The sequence below is a fragment of the Mercenaria mercenaria genome, chromosome 19 (genome assembly GCF_021730395.1).
Source record: "Mercenaria mercenaria strain notata chromosome 19, MADL_Memer_1, whole genome shotgun sequence".
In the NCBI taxonomy this organism is placed as follows: domain Eukaryota; kingdom Metazoa; phylum Mollusca; class Bivalvia; order Venerida; family Veneridae; genus Mercenaria; species Mercenaria mercenaria.
In genome coordinates, this window is record NC_069379.1 from 19,010,164 (window position 1) to 19,037,154 (window position 26,991).

Genomic DNA, 26,991 nt, shown 5'->3' on the forward strand with positions numbered 1-26,991 from the left:
AATTCACGTCGTTCGGTGTAATGACCGCCGGTGGCGTTGTGTAAGGACCGTAATGATATTTGACAGTTTTCCGCAATACACTTTCCTGACAATGTTTTGGACTACAAAACTATCCGTTAATATGACACAAGTTGTAATTCATACGATATAATGATTCAAATAACACAAAAAAAAAATAACTGAACTTTGATCCATATGCAGTGTATGGAGAGGGCAACTGGCCAAGAATGCAAAATGTACTTAGCTCAAGCATTTTGGTCTGAGTGTACGTAAATTTGCATATGTACCTCTATGCTATGTATTAGTTGTCAAACAATACAAAAGAAAAATTTGGACTCAACTTGTATATTTATCAGAGAAGCACATTAAGGACTCAACGTATGTTGATGTGTGTTTCAGAGAAGCACAGTAATTAATGGTCGGTCATGTGTGTTTCAGAGAAGCACAGTTATTAATGGTCGGTCAATTTCCTGAATTGACCTGCAGTAAGACGTGCTTTAAGAAAGACGAAAACAGAGGAAATAAGATTTTCTGAGGGACATTAACTATTTATAAATCCAGCGCAGCAGGATCATATGTCCTTTGTAAAAATACTGATTGAACAGAAAGCATGGTTTAACAAAAAGTAATTAATTTAAATAATTAAATTAATTTAATTTGATTATCGTACTTTTTTGTTCCAAATAAGTTCGATGGTGTTAGATCTTCTTATAACAAAAAAATATTTTGTAAATTAATAATATCAATTAACATTAAGTCTCCCTTTATTATGTAAGGATATGATACAACAGAGGAAGGTTGGTCGTGCCATGTCTATATTCATGTCAACGGAACATTGGTTACCATTAAACCATATGAAGCATAATATTGTTATAAGCGGTTCGTCAGTCGACACTTGGGACATTGTATCTAACTGAGATTATTCTTTCATTGGATTTTGAATACGTTAAACACGAGAAAATATGAAATTCGTTTGGTTGAAATACGTTGTGATATTATTTGCGAATACCAAAGTAACAGTGTCAGACACGATTAGTGACACCAAAGCGCTGCTAACCACATTATTCACAACAAACACGTACAACAAGAAGATTCGTCCTCTGCAAAACCAAACAGAAGTGTTGAATATTGCCATCACCTTTCACATCAGTGGTAAGAAATACATGTTCTATTTTCACTTTGTTTGATGCTTGAAAGCATTTAGTATTGAGCAAATTTCGAAGAACTTTGTATGTATGCATATATACCTGCTTAATATATAATTAGGTACAAATATACTTCTCATTTGATGCTTCATTTGCCAAGAAAAACAATTATCTCACAGCAGTTCGTGAACATTTAACAATTTTTTCTAACCTTCTGAAACAAATCTATTTCTATTAATGCTTGAATGGTAGGCCATATTAAAGTTTCTTCTTGATCTTGATATATTTGGCTGATTGTTATGGCAAGTGTTTATACTAACGTATACGAGCACGTTAACACTTTTGTTCTTGCATTATGTCAATGTCAAAACTACATCACAGTTGGAACTGCTCAAGTGATATGTATTTTTAGAGTGTTCTACGGAGTGCGGATAATAAAAAATTTATGGCAGAAAATAGGAAGAGAAAATGAGATAAAGCGTACTCGTTTGTAATAGAACATTTTTCATTACGAGATAGAAATTTCAAACATATAATGATTGATCCCCAAAAAAGGTTTTACGTAGAAAAAAGTTAGCAAATTTCACTCACTGACTTTGTAATTAAAGCTATTTACTTATATATGAAAAAAGCTATTTACAGATCTATACTAAGTATATTGTTTTTAAAATTTTATCCTAATGATATTTTGTTACCAATCGAAATTGGAAATTTCTCTTTTATTGTGTGTGTGCAAGCAACAAAATCTGTAAAAAGATCCCTTAGAAGCATAAGATGCAGCCAAAAAAGAATAATTATAGCAGACTCGGTTTAACTGAATATGTTCATGAGAGGTAATAAAATGTGCAACACCTCTCACGCCCCTAGCACTGGTTTAAGTGGAACTCTATTACACATCTATTGAATGGACTTAATGATCCCAAAGGACCAGGAAATGTAACGACACTTAATCCAAGTACGGGGAGACTTTTTACAGCCGCCACACGGCACTTAAAGATTGCTGTGTTGTGATAGCTAATAAAATCTGTAAAAAGATCCCCTGAAAGCATAGAGTGCAACCAAAAAAGAATAATAGCATTAAATGCGAAGACCATTGTTTTTTATGTTTTAAGCAGCCTGCGCAAAAGCTTTCTTCCATTATTTACGTTAAAATCTATACAATGAAAAACTAAGTATGTTCCCTTTTGCTGATGAAGTAAATGTCAGTCTCCTTGGAAACACATAACAGAATAATCTAAAAAGACATTTTCGAAGTATAGACAGCGAGCAAGTAAAATGATATCGGAATCAGTATTATTGAGTCTGTTCATGAGAGGTAAAGAAATGTACAACACCACTTGCGTCCTGTAGCGCTAGCTTTTGGTCTCCATAATCCCAAAACAATCGAAAATATAAATAAAGACACCGAGTCTAAGAACATGGAGATGTTTTAATAAATGACGCTCAAAAAGCTTGAGTTTGATAAAGGAATCGTGTCTACAAGAAAGAAATTAAGTGAACACAATTGTTGGTTATTGAACAAATATTGTTTTATCATTTTAGACCACAAGGAATTACTCGTATTTGTATTATAACCAACACAAGCTGTCAAAGTTTATAACATTTGTAAGAGAAATAGAAGAACTAAAGCTGTAATTTCTACTGCCAATATACACATCTGTGGTCTTCTCTACATTACTTATATGCATATGCACATCAATGACTGCCACTGCCTGTCTATTTAAGACGACTTAAATAGACATTATTTTTATATTTGAAGTTAGTGTTTGCAATGCTCCTATTGGCCTGAATGAGGTAGAAAAATCGTTAAAATATTTAACATTACTAATTGCCCCACATAAATAGGTCCGTAAATTGGTAACACTTATTGTTCGAAGATTTACAGGGTCTGTTTCGTGTTCAGTTCACAATCATGTCATCATCCAAGGGAACTTGATATGACTTGGCGTATATGTTACAAACACTGAGGCAACTTGGTGCGGTAATGACCAGACCGAAAACCGGTATATGGGAGACGTTGGTAACTCTTTTACAATATCATGTTTTTATAAGGATACTTTCCTTAAATAGGTGTTTTGGTAGCTTAAACAGACACCGCGAATACCTGAGGTTACACGGAAAACGGAAAACCTATTTCGCCTACTATATTGCTGCCTCTTACTACACGCCGCCCACGGAGAGCGGTGTTTGCTGGAATGTTGGAAACATTTCTCACATAGTGAGACGTAGTTTGATTTAGGAGAAAGTATTTTGCTATATGTAATACAAACCCATCAGAAAAAGTAAATGATCCGTGCCATGACAAAACCAACATAGTGGGTTTGCGACCAGCATGGATCCAGACCAGCCTGCGCATCCGCGCAGTCTTGTCAGGACCCATGCTGTTCGCTTTTAAAGCCTACTGCAATTAGAGAAACCGTTAGCGAACAGCATGGATCCTGACCAGACTGCGCGGATGCGCAGGCTGGTCTGGATCCATGCTGGTCGCAAACCCACTATGTTGGTTTTTCCATGGCACGGCTCAAATGATGTATTGCTCGTCAAACCTTTACGTTCTTATTTAAAAAGTGATGAAGATGTTACATTATTTTTTTACATATATACATAATTATATGCTCATGTATATTTGCAACATGGTGTGATGTAGCAGATTTTGAAGAATTTATCGCATAATATAAGAAATATGTAAAATATATAATGCATTTACTCAGAAAAAAATACTGATTAGAGCATTTTACAACAGACGTTTTCTTGAATATAGCCCATGTAATTAAAGAAAAATAGCAGTATTCAAACTCTCGCAATGCTACGCTGTTAAAGGAAGGATTTACCTTTTGCAGTTTGCTTGATATTATTTTGCTGGTAGTGTTTTAGTATTGTTCGCAAACATATCCACCTATATATACAAAATGCTGAGAGGTGCATCAAATTGCTTTGAACGTAACTGTTGGCTAAAAAATTATTCTAGACTGTTTAAATACTGCATTTCAGTTACACTATTTTACTACTAGACAAGAATAAAAGTATTTTAATGAAACATTATTCTTTAACAAATAAAAAAAGACATTACCTAGAAGAACTCATTGATTTTCTTATCATAACAAAATGCGGCGTCACAGTATTCCTTGTTAACCTATTCAGACGAAAAATAAGAAAAAGATGTCATCATAGCTCCATATCACAATTTCAGTTAACTTTAATATTTCATTACAAAGTAATAGACATTTCTAACGTAAACGTAAATCGGAAACGGATTACTGAATCCGTAAATGTTATTTGCAAATAATGGTCTAAGGGAGATACTATTGCATTACTATTGGATGAAATTGTCTCCCATAGACCACAGATTAGCCTAAAATTTTACGGATTCAGTATTCTGTTTCGTAATTACGTTTACGTTAGCAAGGTCTAATAGGAAATTCATTGACCCATTTCTAATTCTAATTCTAATACGTCATTTGTTTTGTTTTTTAATCAATTATTCTTATCTTGAAGCAAGTGTTCAGAAACCATATGTTATTAAGAGTATTAATATTTTTTTTAGTGTCTTGATACATAGCTAATTTGATGTTATATTCAAGAGGCAATTACGTATAATGACTGATTCCTGTACAATTAATTGAATTGACTGATTGGAAAACAGAGCACCAACCACAACACCACAAGGCGCCGCCGAGTCATTGATACTTGTGCGGCAATAATTTTCAATGACTTTTCTTTACAAACTATTATCAAATAAAATATAATTTAAAATTATCGCTTAGTAAGTACCAGTAAGAAAGGGGCAGAAAAGAACATTGGTTAGGTAAAATGCCCCAGAAAAATAGCTGAACTAAAAGAGTCTCTTCAGCTGAAACAAAGACGGCTGGCGGCAAGCATTTCTGCCTTTGCGACCAGTGCAGATCAAGATCAGCCAGTACATCCATATATTTCCAGTGAACACCCCTTCGAACAATAAACGGTACTGCCCAGTTCAACATTCAATTTTGGCAGTACCAGTCTATTTAAGAAATTTAGCATGGTAAAGGTAAGACAACTTAAAACTTTAAAAAAATGAAACCTACATATACCAGCAAATCTGTAAACCATATTACTTATTAATGAATGAATAACGCTTTCTGTGTAAGTGAATAGATCATGCCTTGACATAGAAATCCTTATACTAATATGATTTTCAGCCATCACCCAATTCGATGAACATGAAGAGAGCTTGACCACAGCTGGGTTTCTCAGCGTCTCCTGGACAGATGAAATGCTAACCTGGACGCCTAGTGATTACAATGACATTAGTCGCATCATAATTGTAAGTATCTTTCATTTTTCCATTCGTAGTGTCTCCTTGAAAGATCTCTTGCTAACCTGAAAGCCTTACGATTACAAAGACGTTAATCGCACCGTTTTTTTGCAAATATTTAATTTTGTATTCAAATAAACGCAATATTCCAATAACCAGTATTCAGTGTAATCGACTGTTATATAGGTTTTCCCTGCGTGCAAGGATTCCTGGGGTTCAAAATGACGTTAATTGTAAGCGTTTAGTCTATATCTGCTGTCATACTGTTCACAGCCACTTCATTGATTTGGCAACCTTGTTTTTCTGGTTGGTTGTAAATTAAAGTAAGTGTATATTCTTTCATCTGGTAAATCTCACTCTCTCTATTTAATTTTTTATCTTTCATTTATAACAACCATGATGATGGGTAAAATCTTAATTGTCAGTGTTATAATATTAAGGATTCTCCCTATTTCTTATGTCTCCATGCAAAGCTGGTATAATTGCCATCTTAGAAAAATACATTGATTACATTTCTTACGTTTGCGGTTCGTTATCATTGAAATACATAGAGGAAAGATCTTGATTAATGATTACTTTCTATTGTAAATGATAGGTTGAACACAAATCTGGGAAGAGTCTTTTTATTATTTCAACATGTTATATACTGTAATAACACTACCAAACTTGACACTGTGCTGTTCCATAAAATCATAATATCAATACGTATTTTGCCAGTGGTTAATAGATTGGTATCAAATTTAATACAAAAAACCACATCAACTCAAAGTGAAATAAACATGATTACAGCCTTTTTTTGCATGTCATCAATCAATTATATTAAAACAGTGAATAATTAATAAATAATACTGTTTTCTCAAATATATTAATTGATTATCAATCATTATAATTACTTTTGATAATTAATCAGTGTCTGACACTTTTCACCGTGAAATGATCAAATGAGCCATGCCATGGGAAAACCAACATAGTGGGTATGCGACCAGCATGGATTCAGACCAGCCTGCGCATCCGCGCAGTCTGGTCAGGATCCATGCTGTTCGCTAATAGTTTCTCCAATTCCAATAGGTTTTAAAAGCGAACAGCATGGAGCCTGACCAGACTGCGCGGATGCGCAGGCTGGTCTGGATCCATGCTGGTCGCATACCCACTATGTTGGTTTTCTCATGGCACGGCTCAAATACATTTCTCTCTGATGTTTCAATTATTCACTGGAAAGTAATGCAAATGTTTACTTGGTCTTTGAATCAAATTAAACGTTTCTATGGTTTTGTATCAAATTTTGAATATTAGTTTCGCTCTTAAGTTCGCAAAATATTACCCAACGGATTGACTTGTGTTAAAGATTTAAAAATATGTTCTTTGGAGTTTACAATGGTGATAATTGTGCACTTTTTTGAAATACTAGAGAAAAGTTTCCAGTAGAAATATATTGTAATGTATTCGACCAAACATAGAGGTATTCCATAATGTGTTTATTTCATTAAGCAATCGCATTTTCAAACACTGTAGATTATGACTTTTACCCCCGTAACGATTTTGCAAATCAGAACGGACAAAGCACCGGGGAAAGATAACTTATGTAGTCACCGGCTGGACATTGCCGTTTCATAAAAAACACCATAAAACCTATCCAAGATCATGGTCTGTACTGTTTGCTATTCAGTCAGTAAATTTTCAATGAACACTCTTTTATATAGGAAGTGGTACTGCCCAAATTGAATGTTGAACCAGTTTATTTTAGAAAATCAGCAGGGTAAAGGTTAAAGTGGTTAGATTGTTGTTGCTTTGTTTAAGCTGACTGAATTGAGTAGGAATACAAAAATTAGTAGTGTCACTGAGTAAAGGTAAAGGTAAAGGTAAAGTTTCTTGTTTAACGTGGGTAGTCGACGAAAGTCCCCTCCTGGAATGGATGAAACAATTCATGTCCAGCCGAGCCCACGCAGGCGTCATTTTTACCTCCTCAATAACCAGTCTAGGCCGATACTACTGGAAACAGTACCAATCTAAGTAAGTTGTCCAGTACTGAACACTAGTCGGGATATCAGCCGCGACCAGGAATAGAACCCGGACCGCTGGCGTTGTAGTCCAACCTGCTAACCACTGCGCCACTGTCTCCCTGACTGCGTACTTGTACTATGTGATAAATCTATTCTATTGGCCGATAACCAGTCACATAGAAAGTGATATACACTGGAATCAGTGATATTCTTGTTAACAATTAGTCTTCAAAACAAACTCACGCGCTATACTAAATATAGAGATGTCAGACATCAGCCAATCATATCTGGTTTTCTTTAAATGCGTAATCCAATCAGCAGCTGCGTTACATTTCGATACAAAATGTGTATTGACTGTCTCTAAGGATTTGTTCCTATGAATAATCTAAAAAATATAAACAACACAGCTATTTTCTATGTGTAGTCACAATAAATCAGTTACTGTATGCTAATACCAGTAAATTTCCATCTGACTAAGGTTAGTATGTCAATAAACTTGGATATTTACCTCATCATCGTACAAAAACTGTTTAAGGATGTACGAGCGTTTTTGTCAGGATATGTTGATAATGAAAACTGTTTTTGTGAATATTTCTTTCTAACAAAAGTTTGGCCGAAAATAACTGCGAAATATGGCTAATCATTTAACCTAAAATCAGGTTCTACTTGTTGCGTGAATAAAATTGTACCCGTAGTTTTGGCAGGAATTTTGCCTTGATCTGACGTATGGTGCACAATGGGGTAGGGGTCAGTTATTTCAGATATATATTTAGGAATAACAGGTTTGGTTCTGATATTTATCTGACTGATATATATAATAACAAGCTACAACTGAATTAAAAGTTTTTTCAACATAGCACTTTATGTTATATATATGAAGTATCAATTGAAACAAAAAGGACTTAACATATCAAATTCACAGTTTTTTCTAAATATATATGCACGGTTACCACATTTTTCCTGTCCATTTTAAAGCATATTTGTGAGTCATTGAACCAGCAAAATATTTTTTCTATCTTCACAACATAATTTAAATACGTATTTCCATCGAAAAAATGTGGATGGGGAAATTGTGTCAACATTTGAAAATGAAGGAGATTTGTTAGAGACATCTATGCTTATATAATACTGATATTATTATGTATTCATAGTCACCTGTTATACCAGATATCTCTATAACATGAGGTGGGAGATCATATATTTTCAATTTTACTTATTTTCAGAAATAATTTAACACCGGGTGAAGAAAGTTTCCAGTATAGAATAGATTCGAGAGCAGTGGCCTGTGCTTTTTCTGCTCTTATATGACAAATTGTCTTAAAACCTAATGTTCTTCAAGGTCACAGAGTATGAAAAACGTATTAAGTGTAGAAAAAGATGATCGTAGATCCTTAAAATACTGGAACAATTCTGATTTTCAGCCTCAAGATGACATATGGAAGCCCGACATTTCGCTCCGTAATTCGTTCAACTCATTCAAAGGTCTTGGTTCTTCTTATTTTAACGCTTGGGTACTAAATAGCGGAGCAGTCCAATGGGAACCATTTCAGGTAATACAAATGTACATATATTTTGCTACAATAAATAAAACATATTGCAGCATGCTTGGTTTATACAAGCAATACTTGTACATTATTTTTAAATATTTGGAAATATTATATAAAAGGAAATTAAGAGGAAGTTTTTGGGATACAATGATCATTATAAGAGTAACCAAGAACATAATATGTAGTGTTTGCAATTCTTATTTCGAAGTATTAGGAACTGCTTCTCTTTTTTTTCTAATCTTACAAGAAATACATATGCCTTATTCTGCTTCTAACATTTTTCCATTTATTTATATCACATATATATTGACAGTCAACAATGTGCATGTATAAAAGACCTAATAGGTTACTCTTACCTCAAAAAAGTATTGGAACTCACGTCATCACACATCCATTAATTGTCCTGTTTTGATGACCGGAAATGTTTTGATAACTTTCAAGATTGATCGGGATTGATCTGGTGAAGATTATTTTTCAGGTGTTAAAGTCAACTTGTTCCGTAGATATCACCTATTTTCCTTATGATACACAGTCTTGCACGATGAAATTCATTGCATGGAGCTACACGGACACAGAGATAAATTTCCTTTCAAGTTCAGAAATTCAGAAAACTGACTACTCAGAGAGCTCAACGTGGGAGCTTGTTAGTTCATCGGCGACGGTTAACAACTTTAAAATACCAACGATAGTTTATACCCTAAAATTGCATAGGAAACCTCTCTTCTACGTGTTGAACATGATAATTCCGGTCATATTTCTTTCAGTTTTGAATATATTGACGTTCGCACTTCCGGTTAAATCCGGAGAAAGGGCATCTTATTCCGTTACGCTGTTCTTATCAATATCGGTTTTTCTAACAATCATAGCTTCTGAGTTTCCAAAGAATTCCGACGCTCTTTCCTATCTTGCCCTGTATCTTATTCTAATGACCAGCGTCAGCACAATTTTTGTCCTTGTGTCCGTCTTACAATTACGACTAGTAAACAGAGAAGAAGGGAAGGAAATAGTAGGTAGGTTTTACAAAATCCTTTACCGTTCCGTGCAGGTGTTGAGATGTAAGAAGTATAAAGGGTGCATTAGGAAGGTCCAAGACAACAAGCGTGTCGACGCCGGCGATTCCGCGGAACCGCAGGAACCGGAAGAACTGGAGGAAGTGATCACGTGGTCAGGTGTTGTTGATGCAATAGATTTTCTATGTTTCTGGCTCGGAAGCTTTGTAATTATAATTGTAACAATGACGATAATGCTTCTGTTGACGAATAATCCACAGAGGTAGTATCTGTCCTATTGTGAAACAATAACCAAACACATTGTTTTACAATTAAGCTTTGTGCACCTAACTGTTTACATTACTATCTTTGCCAGGCTGCTCAAAATATTTAACCGATTACACAAAAAGTGAATACGAGCGTGTACTCATGTGATGTCTTATAACTCGAGACATTTGGTTTTGTTACCAATTTTTGTACAATGTTACATAACTGATCGCCGCAACTAAGCCAACATTACTATCTTTGACAGGCTGCTCAATGTATTTAGCCAACATTACTATCTTTGACAGGCTGCTGAATGTATTTAGCCAACATTACTATCTTTGACAGGCTGCTCAATGTATTTAGCCAACATTACTATCTTTGACAGGCTACTCAATGTATTTAGCCGATTACACAAAAAGGGAAGAAGAGCACGTACTCATGTAATGTCTTATAACTCGAGAAATTTGATTATGTTACCAATTTCTGTACAATGTTACATAACTGATCGCCGCCTTAAGAGAATATTTTCTTTAGCGGTTTATTTTAAGAAACAAAGAAGCGTGGAGGATTCTAGGCAATGCACATTTGAGATAAAACCTCATGACGTTTAAATGTTACGAAAAGCTTTACATTAGCTTAAAATCTAGCATTCAAGTTTGTGCATCATCTGGTGCCTGAAATTCATGTTGTTGACACGTCGAATAATGAACACCAACATATTTTGGTTTGCATTGCATCATTATTGAAATAATATGATATTAAATAATTCTGCGTGGTTGGTCCATACAGCTGGCATAATTTTGTGGAGTTTCGAAAATGAAAATGTTTTCACAAGACGAGTATGTTTTCTTATTTCAACATAAAACCCCATAACTCTATTTATAATTTAGTAAACTCAAATTTAATAAAAAGAAAATAAGAGAAGAAGATATATTACGTCATTTTTGTTCAACGTGAAGAAGTATTAGAAAGAGGGAAAACTAGGCAGCGTGTTTTCTAACTTTGGCTAAACATTCCGGTTATTGAAAACAATTTTGATGTGTGTTGGTAGTGTGCACATTTGCGGTTTTTTTTGGAACGTGACTTCCTTGTTGGACATTTATCATTGTTTTTTTATTATGAAAATAATATTTATTATTTTTCTTTCATCTTGTTTATATATTTTTAGGTTTTCTAAACTTCTTTGTGATCATTACACTTTTGAATGGAAAACTTTTTAAAGTAGTTGGTAGCTATCACTTTTATTTTCGCTCATGACAGACGCCACGTGGAGTGTTCATAAAGTACTCGTATATAAATATGTAAGAACAAACAATGTATCCTCAAATTACGCTTCTTAGTGGCAGTTATACTTTGGATGTGTGTTTAAACTTTGTGATTTGCTGAAGGTAAGATAAGATAAGATAAGATATGTTTATTATAGTCTCGATCTGCATGAATACAAATATAATACAGTTACATTTACAAATAAAATATTCATGCAAACCTTTCTTAAAAGAAATTTGAGAGATTAGGAGAACAAACATTACAGAATTAAACTTTAAAAGTTTCATATTAATATTCTATCACTAAAACTTTTAAAAGTATTTTATACAATTCACAGTAAAATCTCCATCAACTAAAAGAACAATATATTGATATTACACATTATATACACACACATGCCTTTAGCCCTTGGAAACAGACAGAGTGCATCAGTGTATCAGGGACAAATTCTTAAATACTTGAAACATATGAGCCGTGCCATGAGAAAACCAGCATAGTGGGTTTGCGACTAGCATGGATCCAGACCAGCCTGCGCATCCGCGCAGTCTGGTCAGGCTCCATGCTGTTCGCTTTTAAAGCCTATTGGAATTGGAGAAACTGTTAGCGAACAGCATGGATCCTGACCAGACTGCGCGGATGCGCAGGCTGGTCTGGATCCATGCTGGTCGCAAAGCCACTATGTTGGTTTTCTCATGGCACGGCTCATATATTTCATGTAAGAAAATGTAAGGTATCTCACTTTCTTATACAGTGTATTTCAACTGTTCATTACACTCCAAATATAATTACATTTCTTTAAACAAGAATAAACAAAAAACAAAACTTCGTCGTGTTCTTTTTTAAATATTGAATTCATATCCCCTCGAAGTGAGACAGTTTTTACTTTCTCAGTCGTGCTACGCGCTCTTGAAAATACGAAAATTGTGTTACTTTTTATTGTGATTGTATCCTCTGTAAATAGTTGACATTATACATGTGACAAACAGCGTTAAACAAGTTGTATTTAATGCGACCTTTTAAATTCCAAGCGGCCTTGTTTTCTATATAGCTGACAAGAGCGACAATGTAATACCTTACGCCTAGTGCTTCATTTCATTTAGTAGTGTGCATATTTTATTAACTTCAACATTTTCCGTAATTAAATGTAAACGATTTTCATACAGGATACAAAATATAGTGTATTCTTTGTTATTTAATTAAGTTGGTATACATAGCATTAATTATAATTATAGCAATTTATATACCTGCAACAATTAATTTACTATGATCCCATCGTATTTGATCATGCCACAATAATACTTTACGAGTATGCTTATCTTTCCTACGGGGATGACGAATTCGATCGGAAACGCAGCGTCCAGGGATCTTTTAGTAAACTTAAACTTATTTAAAGCGGCCACAACTTTTAGGGGATACATTTCTTTCTCTCATAAGTTGTTTAAATCTTGGTGCTGTGAAAGTGACCACTGGTAAAATCTTATTGGCATATCAAATTTGCTAGACATCTTTTATTCAGGACTACTGTAACAGTAATATGCAGAAAGGAATTGATAATTTCAACGTTTTTGAGAAAATGAAGATTGCCGTTTATCTTGATCTTATACCAATATTTAGCTCTTACTTTACTCAATGTATCATATGAGCCGCGCCATATAAAAACCAACATAGTGCTTTTGCGAAAAGCATCCGCGCAGTCTGGTCAGGATCAATGCTGTTCGCTAACATTTTCTCACATTGCAGTAGGCTTTGAAAGCGAACAGCATGGATTCAGATCAGACTGCGCGGATTCTCATGGTGCGCGACTGATATATCATTTTCAGTCTCGCAAACATTCTGTGCTAAACCTGATGGAAAGGAACACGTTGAAAAATTTCAACCCCGCTTGTGAACGAGTTAAGTTCGACCTCGGTAAAAATAGCAAAATTGAAAACAGCTATTAACTATAATTAATTGCATGTTTTTGTATTTCCATGTCTATATTCATGTCAACGGAACATTGATAACCGCCATGTCATATATCCAGGTCTATTTATTTATCGGAGCATTAGTTACCGGCATGCAATATGATGCATAAATTATCGTTCATAACAGCGTTCATTATCAACACTCGGCTTGTCACTCTCATGTCTTCTAAGGCTTTGCATATTTTATGAGAATACAATTGAACTCGTTTGACTTACGTGTTTTGCGATATTTATTGCGACCATCATAGTAACATTGTAAGGTACGCTAAATGGCACTAAAGCGGTGTTAATCACATGTAATTCATTTAAAACAAACGCTTAAATCAGAAGTGACCAGACACAATTGTTGAAAATATCAGTCATCCTACACATTAGCATTAAGGAAATACGCTTTATATTTTAACATTGTTTATGTGGAATACTAATTACAACTCGCTCCACGATGATTTCATGATTTTAAAGTTTTTAAGTTTTTAAATAAGGATACATACCAAATAAGAAATGCCATTTTGCCAGAATGTAGTGATATATATTAAGTAATATGTTTATTAATTGATACTTTCAGTTTAAGGGGATGCCGCATGGGCTTACAGACTGTTACTGAAGAGGCTGTTTATGTCATCTGACTTAATGCCAATTTTTGTCTATAGAAAACTAGCAATTTATTTTCTTATTCTTTTTTCATATTGTTTATATTATTCTTTATTGTATAATATATAATCTACATTGACATCGAACCTTAGCAATTTGGGAACTATTTACTCTTTAATTTAGCATGCAAGTTATTTTCACATAAGAAATCCACATCTGCATCGCTTCCGCAACATATTTATCACAGATACGAAGAAACAATGTATACGATAAATGTATGTTAAAATCAGAGGAATAAAACAATTAAAAGTAAATACATTTTGAATACCAGGTATCTTACATTTGAATAAGGTAGCTTGTCTGTGCAATTGTCTACATGTTTGTACTTTCGTTTCTGTGTTCTTACCTAGTAAAGTGTTTAAGCAGATACGCTAGAACTTTATTGGTGTATTTCTCCATGGTACTATAGATGATATCATTTGTTGGTCTGTTCTGATTGGTCCAAATATAGGCAAAATACAAGCGCATATACCTAACTAACATATCACGCCACACTGGTATACGAAGATCTTCCTTCATGTTTATAACTTTGCAAAGTTTAACATTCATAAATACGGCCTATGATAGAAACCTAACAGTGAAAATGTCGAGGTGCCTTGTTCAAGGCTGTGTTCTTATCGTAGATATTAGTATTTCTTGCACAGCCTCTTAGAAATGAGGAAATGTATTTCTGATATGGTTCGACTTTGCACAAACCGTTTAAAATGGAATGGCAAAAAAGTAAAAGACCGGTATTTTCAGGTGAGTTCTTTAAGGAAAGTTCAAAGTACGTGTAAAATAACTGAATTCGTTGTAAACATATTGTGGTAAATTAAATCGGCTAAAATGATTGTACACCAATTGGCATTACAGCGACGAGAAGAAAAGCGTAGACATGAGTGTTGGAATATGAAGCGCAGATAATCTTCGTACGTGGTTTGAATAAAATTAAATATGGCTATGAATATTTGATTTATCATCTTTATATATTCGTAAAGTGTCACATTTTACTGATTAATAAGCAGGAAAAGTTGAAACAAACCCATTTAGTTTAAGTAAGCGGTGTTATTCCACTCACTGCGTTACTATAACGATCACTACTTGAAGTTCATTGCATCATAATCAAATATCCACCGAATCCCCGCCCTTCCTTTTCTATCTAATGAAATATACATGCATTTGAATCCAGAAAATAGGTCTACAACTGGTCGAAAAATTTAGAACATGTTTTAGCCGGGTGGTGTAATAAGATTATAATTTCATACGTAAGTAAAGCGATGTATCGGACAAGAAAATAATTTGTTCCATGCGTTTTATTAATGTGGGGAAGTTGTGATTTACTTGCGGAGAGCATGTTTATACTGGAAAGACATTTCCTGGTTTGGGTGTATAACTTGAAAACTTGATAAAGAGATTAAAACACAACAAAACATGCAATTTGGATGAAGTATAACGAATGACTTTTCTTTGGACTTTGGTCATCATTTCTGACTATTGGCCGGCAAACGATCCATAACATTTGTAAGTGTTTTATCGCATGAATCTGAAATAAATGTTCATTATTTTGTTTCTTCAGTTACGACTTAAATACAGGACAATATACTGTTGAACTTTAGAATAGTCAATGGAATAAATTATATGTCGATGAGTTAAATAAGGAGATATGATCCCTACACGGGATTGAAAAGAGCCCCCTTCATATTATGAAACTAACAGTCAAAATATATTTACCCCGTATTACGTGACACATCGCAGATCTTTTCCCATTCTCTCAAATATTACATTGCTTTCAGATTGCACTCGCATAATAAGTACGAGCTTAATTACAAAAGACAGAATTATAATTTTAACTGGTACATAGTGCGTTCATTTTATTAGAATAATTTGATTTTGACTGCATGGCGAAGTTTAAACAGCCTTGAATGCATCTGAAAAGTGTTCTACACTTTTATTTTTTTTCATTTTTTTCACCAATATTGCATTTCATATAGAGATATTGTTTGAAGCTATTAGAGTTAATAATGTACTAGTTATGTGACTCTCATTCTGATTCTGGGTAGATCACAAACAGCGCGTAACATTCGCACATGGGATATCATGCGGTTTATTAGTTAGGCGCGAGCGGCATTTTGCGCTCGTGTGACTATGCATAATTGGTAGTCGCTTTAATAGTCAGAACAGAACAGAGCAGAACTGAACATACCTTTATTAACTCGAAACTTTTAACACTAAACAGATATTTGAGTATACGATGCAAGAGATACATATAATTTATTCAATTTAACATGATATGGAGATATATTCAGTAAACCGGTAGATGGGATAATATTCGCTTTACTCAGAGAACTAGCTCTTTATGTGATAATATGGATACAGCGGGTGAATTCCACTATCTTTCAAAGTGTCCCTTTTTCTAAGAAGACAGAAAATGTGCTTGAAAATATACAATATTTATACTAGGCCAAATGTTCTTAAATATAAAGGTATTTTAGCAACAAATTATACATACCAGTAATCAAAACTTTGTAAATTTCTAATAATCTTATTGACACAAGTTGAACTAAGATATTAAAAATATCAAGTGTCTGTGTACATATGTATGCATATATGTGTATAATTAAGTACTGTATTTATGTCACTCTTAAATTCTATTAGGTCCGCTTTATCCCTCCTTGCCAAATTACTCTACTTTTTACTGTTTAAGTAATTAGCCGCTTTGCCTCTAGCATGAGTAATCAATTTTACACATGCTTGTGTTATAAACAATATACTAGACACTACTGCCAATCCTTTTCCTCCCTCACCAAATTAACTATTAATAGCCTTAGTCTAGTGGATGATTTATTGTTTACCCTTTTTCTTAGTGCCCAGAAAACAATAAACTCACCTCTTAGACAGAATTACGAATAATCCTATGAACAATATAATTGAGCCGCGCCATGAGAAAAGAAAATCAACGTAATGGGTTTGCGACCAGCATGGATCCATGCTGTTCGTTTTAAGGGCCTATTGCAATTACAGAAACCGTTAGCGAACAGTATCCTGACCGGATCCATGACTGGATCCATGCTGGTCGCAAGGCCACTATGTTGGTTTTCACATGGCGCAGCTCATATAAAATCATGTAGCCTTGAATCACATGGCACTTACGTGACTGAAGCGCACATATTGACACAGTAACTCGAGGTCAAAACTTTTAGTTTAATTCTATACAACTTAAAGTAGTATAGTCTTTTCTCGAAATTAGAATTCGGTCACAGTATCGGTTGTTTCAAAGATTATCATTAGTCTCGGGATAATTAAAGAAAAGTTCTCCATCCCCTTCATGCTCCTCTTACATGTACAATTACTATCTATATAAATTAAATATTGTAATTTAATCACCTGTTTTGTCTGGTATGCAAAGCCACAACCATGATAATACTGTACATGTTGTTATTACATGCATTTCGTACATGCTTATACCACCAACGTCATGTTGAAATGCATAAAGCATCTACATCTCTTGAATTGTATATTCAAACAACTGTTAGAAGGTTCGAATTAATAAATATGTATGTTCTGTTCTGTTCTGTTCGAAATAATTATCAAATGACTGAATGAACAAAACCAAAATAAAGCGGAGTATTTACCTTTCCTGAAACTGGTTCGTTCTACTTGGCAATGGTGTACAATTTATATCGAAATATTATTTTTTTATATAAGTAGGTCATCATGGCGTCATAAAACCAAAACAAATATACTGTTTGACACTTTAATGCTTTCCAATATTTAATAATTCAAACAGATTAAGTTCTTTAGCCGAATCCCTTTCTTTGAACCCCTTGGATAGCAGTTAATTCGAAAAAACGGCGGTAACTTTTGTTTATTATTTTTGCCTTATCATCATATTGACAAGAAGTGAGTTGTATGTGTTATCAATAGTTTAATCAAAAATAAGCCAAACATGAAAATCAAAATCCAGATGATAATGAACACATTGTAAGAGCTTGCGTTTTAGTAGAGTTATAAAATAACTTGGGTGTATTTTGCATAGTTTTCCAGTTTGGGTTGTTAAATGTATATCGCTCGATTTGCAATATATACAGCATAGTTTTCATACAACCATACTGATACAATTTGAAGATTTTTCTATGCGTTTGTTTAATGATTTACATAATTGATACAGGTTTCTTTGTGAATGCAGGTAAGTTTTCTTAAATAAAGAAAGTAAACTGTATTTGCTTTATCATCTTCTGAAAAGTCATGATCATCAAATGCAAATTGGTGTACTTTAAAAAGTTGTCCGATCCTCTTTCATCATCAACGCTGCCCATTTATTGCAAAAGGTACCCGTATCCATTCTGAAACAGATATGGAAAGAATAATCACAATATGATCAACCAGCTCTACATGCAGCTCCAATGCAGGTCCCTCTTCCAGTTACTTTCCGCTCTAGTTATATATTTTGTACATTTGACTGTTAGGATTTTGTCTTCCAGTATATATATTGGTTGCATTCTATGCTCCCAAAGGATCTTCATATTTTAATTGGGCCGATGGTCTAGTGGTAACATGCTTGACTGTCAATCCAGAGGTCCGGGGTTCGAATCCCGGTCCAGGCACTGGAAATTTCTGAGATGCTCTTGAGTGTCTCCCACCTAACTAGAGGCATGTACTGGTTCTTCCCAGGAAAGACGGCTTCGCGTGTATCGGTGCTATACACCGGGCACGTTAAAGAACCAGACTGTCTATTCGCAAAGAGCTAGGCTAAGTTAGCTGGACACGTCTGTATCTAAAACGTTCTCTCTGTCTGTTCTGGGGGCTTTATCTCACTCTGTCCCTCTGGTCAGATCGCTCTGTGTCTGTACTAGTAGAGGATGAATCTCGCGCCCTGTGTGGCTGCGTCTGCTATATGTAAAGCGCCTTTGAACGTGTTTATCATGAAAAGGGCGCTATATAAATCTGGTATAATAATAATAATAATAATTCTAATTTTACAATATGTTGACGAATAAAATGGGCAACAGCTAGTATTTTAGCTATATTTTACCTTGCACTACTTGCATGGACTGTATTGTTTGAATGTAGTTATTCCTGTTGGACTGGTGTCTTTTTTTTGTAATTACGAACACGCCAGAAACCCCCATTTTATAGTAAGCAATAAGAGTTTCCAAAAGTTGAACGGAAAAAAATGCATTTCACATGTAACCAGTACAGTTATTTGTACACATGTGTTAGAATGTAAACAAAAAAAAACCCATTAATTCCTATAAACTGATCAAAATTCGTAAAAAAGCCCTCATATTTGATCCATGCACAAACCCTATTTAAAGTGCATATAATGCTATGTTCAGAAAGTACATTAATTTGCTGCAAGACTCTTTTTAACAAACCAAAGGGTTACAAAAATGTATATTGTGTTTTTTACCAAAGGTTAGGTATGTAACAATGTACATTATTGCATAACTTGCTTTTCTTGCGGACTAATAGACAGATGTATCAACGATCCGAAGGATATAGGCCAAATACTTTTGATTATAGACCGTCAAGACGTTCACTAAGTCTTTTATCTCATGATATTGGAAATGTATTTTCATAATTATTTTCTCCACTTTTTCATCTAGGGCTCAGCAAAATTTACTGTTGAACTAAAGATCAGTCAGTCAATAGATGAAACTATGGACTAGCGATTTATATGAGGCCAAGTAACATCAAATTATTACCTCTGGCACTGGTGCGTCACAATTAGGAGGGATGTATATAAGCCTTGGATCATAAGGCATTTGTAGGTTTAGCGCACAGAGGTGGGCTTGCATTCGTGTTGGCTGGCCAGCTGTTTCGTTGTAATATCCTGAAATATTCCACAGTAAACTGTTGTTTAATCCATTTGTAATAATCACATGTTTGACGTCGCGGGAGTGTAATAAAGTCATTAAATAAAACGATAATACACTAGTGTAATAAAGCTTTGACGTCGACGTTGTTTATAGTAAAGGAGACGTTGGTCAAATTGACTTGTTTATATAGTAAAAGAAAGTAGAAATTTTAATGTTTCGACAGAAAAGGCTAACATGTGACCAAAAGAATTATTACATTATTACATTTGTGACTTTCCACATTGAATTTATTAAACTCGTTGAATAAAATTGATAAAATGCTCGGCAGAGCCTCGCATTTTATTATTTTATTCAACGAGTTTAATAAAGGACTTCGGACACTTTCTATATGAATTTGCCTACTCCAAGAGTAAAAATAAACTGCTAAGAAATAAGTATTTAATTACATATGCCATCAAAATACATATTTGAGATTATTTCTTAATGTCAAATTTTCAATATTTATTTCATAGAACAGTGATTTTTGTTCTTAATAGAATTACGTACCCTGTTATATAGATATAAAAAGCGTTTTGCTTTATACAACATTGTTCCCACCCGTGCATCAAAACCATATTTGGCTAGCATATGTAGATATTAATTATACACATTTTCTGTGATTATTGTGTTGATGCAAGGGGTGGAACAGTACTTTTAAACAAAAAATATAACTACAGGGTGTTCCCAAATGTAAAGTAACCAATACTTTTCATATTCATTTTTGATAATTTGATAGTCACATATTTTTACACCTGTTTATAACTCAAATACTATACAAATGTTTGAAAGGGTACACATAGGCATGTTATACATATAAAGTAGTGAAAGAAGCAAATACTGTGAATTCATTATTATTTGTTGGGTTAAATTTTCATTGGCTTATCCTGGTTGTTTGTTGCAGTTGATTCAGTAGATTGACAAATATGTGCTTTAACATACTTGCAACACACCAGGTAATCTTCTGCATGCACCCACCCCCAACACACACACACACCTCGCGACGCGCACGCCACTAGCAATGAGGATGTAATTTGTTTTCCATTTTGTTTTTATTATTTTTGTATTTCTTATATAATTTTCATTTCTTTATTTTTTCATCTTCTTCTCTGCGTTTATATTTATTTCTTTTAGACACCAAATGTCACAGGCATTCATCACTTCATGTTCTTCCTTCTGTGAAAACTGAATTGAAGACTGTTCTTTGCGGCGGAATAGGCCTAAACACCACAAAAAAAGAGGCAATATGTGCACAGCAGTTAATCTGATCCTGACTATAGTCTATCCAACAGAAATAACGCTTGGCATTGATATGCCCCTGATGCATAAGTCAAGAACAGAAGCTTCATGGCAGGTCATATCAGTGACGGTATCACATTTAGTGTCATGCCACGAAAATGATGTGTCTAGTCGCTTTCCATGCAGATGGCATATATAAATACGGCTAGACGCGAAAACGAGCTAAAAGATCCAGCCGAGTTTCAGGTGGATTTTTTATGCAGTGACCTGGATACATTTTTATTACATGTTTAAGCCAAATGAGCCGTGCCATGAGAAAACCAACATAGTGGCTTTTCGACCAGCATGGTTCCAGACTAGCCTGCGCATCTGCGACGTCTGGTCAGGATCCATGCTGTTCGCTTTTAAAGCCTATCGGAATTAGACCACCCGTTAGCGAACAGCATGGATTCTGACTAGTCTGTGCAGATGCGCAGGCTGGTCCAGATCCATGCTGGTCGCAGTTGCACTATGTTGGTTTTCTCATGGCACGGCTCATTTGGCTTGAACATGTAACAAAAAATGCATCCAGGTCGCTGCATAAAACATCCACCTAAAACTCGTCTGGACCTTTTAGTTCGTTTTCGCGTCTAGCCGTATTTATATATGCCATCTGTTGGTTTTCTCACGGCGCGGCTCAAATATTATCTGTGCCACTGGTACTTTAATATCCCAAACAAGAACCAACCCTACGGCCTTGATAATATGACTGCCTTTTCTTAGTGTTAATGTTATGCAGCACACAATTATCTGCCATCACTTATAACAGAACTATACAGACATGTACATGTACTTAAATAACAACCTGAACCATTGTAATAAAACTGACCGGCCACTTATACATGTATACCTATTCACACATGTAATGCATCAATAACTTTACATTATGAGCAGTGTATAGATAAATCAAGTACAGGTTGTTTGCAAAAATATCGTTCTATTTTTTTATTTATTTATAGAATTTTAATCTTGAAATGTTATTTTTTCCTCAAATAAAATGATTTTGTCACTTTTTTCGACTGGAATTCATATATCTAAAACTTCCGTAAAGTGATGTCATTATATTTTTAGGGAAATTAAACATTTTATTTTTTCAAGAAAATATACCCTGGCTCAGATAAAATAAGAAAAACATCTTGATAGGAACAGATACAAATCAGTTTCTGCTATAATAAGTTAACTAATACATTGGTTTATCATTGACTCGAAACGATTTGGGTATTGTTTAAATACTTAATGGGAATTTTGCCTTCAAAATGTAGGCTAGAAGCATATGATTGTGTCCGAAGTCCTTCAATATGAAAAGACACTCATGTGATATCCTCTATATAAAACTGAAATACTGGAACAATCAGAGAATTAAAATTGAAGGTTTCCCTGTTTCAAAGCGGTGAAATAATCTTTTTTTTTTACTGATATGCAACTACAGTCGATTGCAGAAGAATATGAATTACAAATAGTCAGAAACTCCTTGCAAAATGTACTTCATTAAATGTGTAGTTATATGTTAAAACTTACACGAACATAAAGATATACGCACTTTCTTAATAAAACTTTCATCGAAATATTTGACAACTTTTCAACACAGATATTGTAACGTCGCGACACGGTGAGTTCATGGCACAATACACGTGACGTTAAGCGTTTAAAACGGCTAGTATTTGGTCAAAACAATTACAAATGATTAAAAGAAGAGACAATCTTTAGTACCATCTGTAAAATTGAAATATAAGTCGCACATGAACACCATAACTTACATTTTCATTGGCTACATTTTATAAATCTTACAGGAATACATTAACGTACTATGCGCAAACCAAACGTTCAGCTCGTTACACACATTCCTTAGATGTTTACCTGAAATAACATAGAACTCTCCTGCGGTAAAGGTAACTCCACACGCGGCGCTGTCATTTGCGGTATAGATCTTATCTGTGTCTAAGTTTTTGAATGGCACCTGAAAGGTAAACACTAGCAATGTTAACATTGTACATTATGCCAGTGTGTAAATGCTCTTACAAGTTAGGTCAAGGTCATCTGTATAACAAAACAAAAAGACACAAGATACCGGTTCACAGGAAAGCTACAACTTCAGTTCAAACAACGGAACTCAAATATAGTAACCTGCATACACTATGCCAGTGTGTAAATGCTCTTACACGTTGAATAATCTATCTGTAAAACAAAACAAAAAAGGCACAAGATACCGGTTAACAGGAAAGCTACTAACTTCAGTTCAAACAGCGGATCTCAAATATAGTAACCTGCATTAACATATTTTTGTATCATTGACACAAACAAAAACATATCAATGTAAATTACATAAAATTTAAAAAAAATAATGCCATGGTAAAAGTCAAAGCTGCGTGTGTTGCCATACGTAACTGGTCGCATTATTAAGTCTACATTTTAGAGGGTCATACAATCAGAGAATTGCAACAACAGATGCAAGGTAATTGACTTTATGGGGTGATTACAATTTGCATCCAGGAGTAAAAGCAGTAGAGATAATTAATAATAAAAAATGTTTGGAGTGATAATTGTCTCTTACTATTAAGTAAAGTATAAAGTAATGTTTCTTACAGTTCTGTACATTCTGAGCAACTCCACCTGATAAACCCTGGTATCACAATCAACTCTACCATTGTCCTTGGCCTTAAATGCTATAGCTACAAAATATATATATTTACGTTGTATGATAATGCCTGAAATAAGCGAACACTTTAGAGACATCCAATGCCCATCTTTCGATAAAATGTTCTTTCTTTGAATCTGATTTATATAAGTCAAAGATAGACTATCCATATCAAAAGTATTTAACTTGGCGAAATAGGAATAACAAAGTAATCAGAGCTATGTTCATAATTAAATGTCATGCACTAACAGTGATGTGTTACAAAAAACGCCAATGCTTTACTAGTAGTACAAATTAATTTTGTGCTTAGTTACAAATAGCCCGCGCAGTGTGTAATGCAAAGTACTGTTAAAACAAATTTCGTAATACATTCTGTGTTTACATAACCTGTGTGTAATAGTTATTTTATATTTTCAAATATAAAATTCGGGTCTTTGAATAATATCTTATCTAGTTAGTGTTAAGTTAAAGATGGTGTCAAATAAATTAGTGCGAAACAAAGTACGCGATATATTAGAGACAAAATGTTAAAACTTTAGAAACTGTTCATGTTCGTTGAAATACTAGAAAGAAGCTAATATAAAACGGAAAATCAAATTAAGGTAAAGATAAATATTTAATTCCTTGTGATGTTTCAAGAACAAATTTATTCGTACCAAAATCAGCCTTGCAGAACAAGTCCTTTTCACTTTGAGGAATGCACGAGCATGCTGTGACGGAACTTATAACGCCGGCTAGGACAAGCAATGCTAAACCCACTGATTTGGACATCTGCAAACAAAAAAAGAGAAGCAGGTTATGAATGCCTTGATAGTTTAGTGACCTTGACGAAAGAATGTGGCATGATTGTAAAGTACGCTTAAAGATAGTTCCCATTTTGGAATCAGATTAGAAAGCATACGCATGTTTGTTATTTTTTTGTTTTTGTTTTTGTTTTTTTTTTAACTTTTAACATTGTACAACAAAGATAAACTTGGGGAATGTTACCATGGTTTTAAAGAACATGTTTTGTTGCTGAAAGAAAATGAGACATAAGGCTGTTTTCTGCCAGCTTTAGCAAAAGTAATACAATCACTTCAATAATTCAAAATGTTGTAAGACGACGGTTTTCTAACAAAAAAAAAAAGCAATAATTTTATCGCACTAAAAGATAAGAGGGGATGTTGCTAATATAGGAATATTTGTTTACGCTTCCTATTCCAAATAGATTTTCCTTTTTGTTGAAACTTATCCAAAGCGGATACTGATATAATTTTGAAATTTTAAACATGTCCGGGCTGATATAATAGACAGAATCTCACATGTCGAAACGCAAATGCCGCGGGCTCTGTTTGATGGAGACTGAACATGGACGGTAATGAAAATGCAAGCTAGCTACCGTCTTCGACCTCTAGCCTTGGGCTGAGCAGAACGCAACTTGTATACTGTGAAATCATTTTTATTCGCGTAGGACGAATTTTCGCGCATTTCGCGCTAGGACCGATGCGCGAATTTAAGACCGCGCTATTATTGTTTTATTCTATTTTTTTTCATTTCTAAAATTGAAAATGCGCGAATTAAAGCCCGTGCGAAACAGTCCTTTTTCACGTTTGCGCGAAATTTCATGCCAGCAAATTTAAATGATTTCACAGTATGTTCCAAGTACCAAAATATAAGTTAGAAACACCTGCAGACGTATTCATATCGGGATGTATATGGAACCTTCAAAAGAAATATTACCTCGTGATATTTCTCATTAAAAATGTCATACATTTGTCATTTGCTTAACAGGCACAAGCATTTGGTTGTTGTTAGTATCTTTTTGCTTGTAATAGGTTTTATGCTTCTGCGGATTTAATTTATGCAACACTATCGCATGAATACTTTTTTCTGTCTTTAATGTTTCACATGCCAAATTCTTGACACATGGCGACTTTTTTGATTCTAATAGCTGGGGTAGCACAACGAGGTGTTGTTCCCAAAATTACTTTATGCACGTGTGAATCACTAAATTTTCAGTGATCACCACTTTGAATAGTAAATGGTACAGCCAAAATTGAATGATGGACCAGTCCATTTTAGAAATTTAGCAAGGTAAAAGTTAACGTGTGTCGTTGAAATACTTTCGCTACATATGAACACATATTATGTCTTTTAATTGATTTTTTAACATTGAATAAGTACAAATGTTGAGTTCAGCTAAAATATATATCATCTACCGTCCATGAAATAGGTCAGTTCGAGACTGCAATATTGTTATCTTTGTCGTGCTTTTTTTCTAAAACTGTATAATATTATGTTTCCATCTATCTGATATTTTATGTTTGCAAACATCAATCAAGTTTAATTAAGATGATTTTAATTATCAGTTTAAATAAGATAAATTAAATGACATTTAATCAAATGAATATTTTTCCTGTAAAAAATAATAACACAAGTCTTCGTCTAACAGAATAAATATGTGGTAAATCGAAACTAAAATATTATACTTGATATTTAAATGTAAAATTAGATTTAAACATGGTCTATTTTACTGTAATATTTGTTAAAATATCACAACGCATTTAATGGACTAAAACAAACATGTGATGCCTACTAGCTAAAAACATTTTAATGAAAACTCAGCACTTACCATCTTCTGTCAAAGTTGTCCGTTATCAAGATTCAATGCCAAACTGAAAATTCAAGTCTCTACGCTGGAAATGATCAACTGTGTGCAGGATGCTCGAAAGACGGAGTAATAAATAAGGTTCTTTAATTAAATGCAAATTTTATGCCTTTCTGTCAACTATATAATTTATACACACTATGCTGTCATTAAATGTCAAAAAAGCAAAAATTTCAAAATAAACTTAAACATATTTCTATAAATGTCTAATATATCATGGTCCTCCCTAACTTAGGCACGTTGATGCCTCATTAGAATGTATTGATCGTGCGCTTGTTGCAATTAATCTAAGTATGTTTATAAGGATATTATATTAAATACATCTATTTGCTAAACAAAAAGCAAATTTGATTGTTTTACGAAACTGTTATTACTTTAAAACTGCTATTTTATATCAGGCTACTCTACATTATGTACGACTTATGATATTTCTTGTTTTACTTTAATACGAATTTCTTACACTCAACATTGTAA

General features: G+C 34.0%; 1 protein-coding gene across 1 annotated transcript; it reads right to left on the reverse strand.

The window, feature by feature from the left end:
* Positions 1-17,842: 17,842 nt before the first annotated feature.
* Positions 17,843-26,636, reverse strand: LOC123542868 (metalloproteinase inhibitor 2-like). Its single transcript, XM_053530974.1, has 6 exons — positions 26,482-26,636; positions 24,527-24,641; positions 23,819-23,904; positions 23,093-23,192; positions 19,808-19,935; positions 17,843-18,445 (listed from the first exon to the last, which is right to left on the reverse strand). Exons 1-6 carry the CDS (start codon positions 26,482-26,484, stop codon positions 18,419-18,421), a joined length of 459 nt encoding a protein of 152 aa, XP_053386949.1. The 5' UTR covers positions 26,485-26,636; the 3' UTR covers positions 17,843-18,418.
* Between the last annotated feature and the right edge of the window lie 355 nt (positions 26,637-26,991).

What these genes read in the sequence shown, in the direction of transcription:
- LOC123542868 (XM_053530974.1), bottom strand. An exon ending in GTTCTGCAAGGCTGATTTTG is followed by an intron (nt 23,905 to 24,526) that starts GTACGAATAAAT and finishes TATATTTTGTAG; the next exon opens with CTATAGCATTTAAGGCCAAG. An exon ending in GTGACGCACCAGTGCCAGAG is followed by an intron (nt 18,446 to 19,807) that starts GTAATAATTTGA and finishes TATCTGTTTCAG; the next exon opens with AATGGATACGGGTACCTTTT.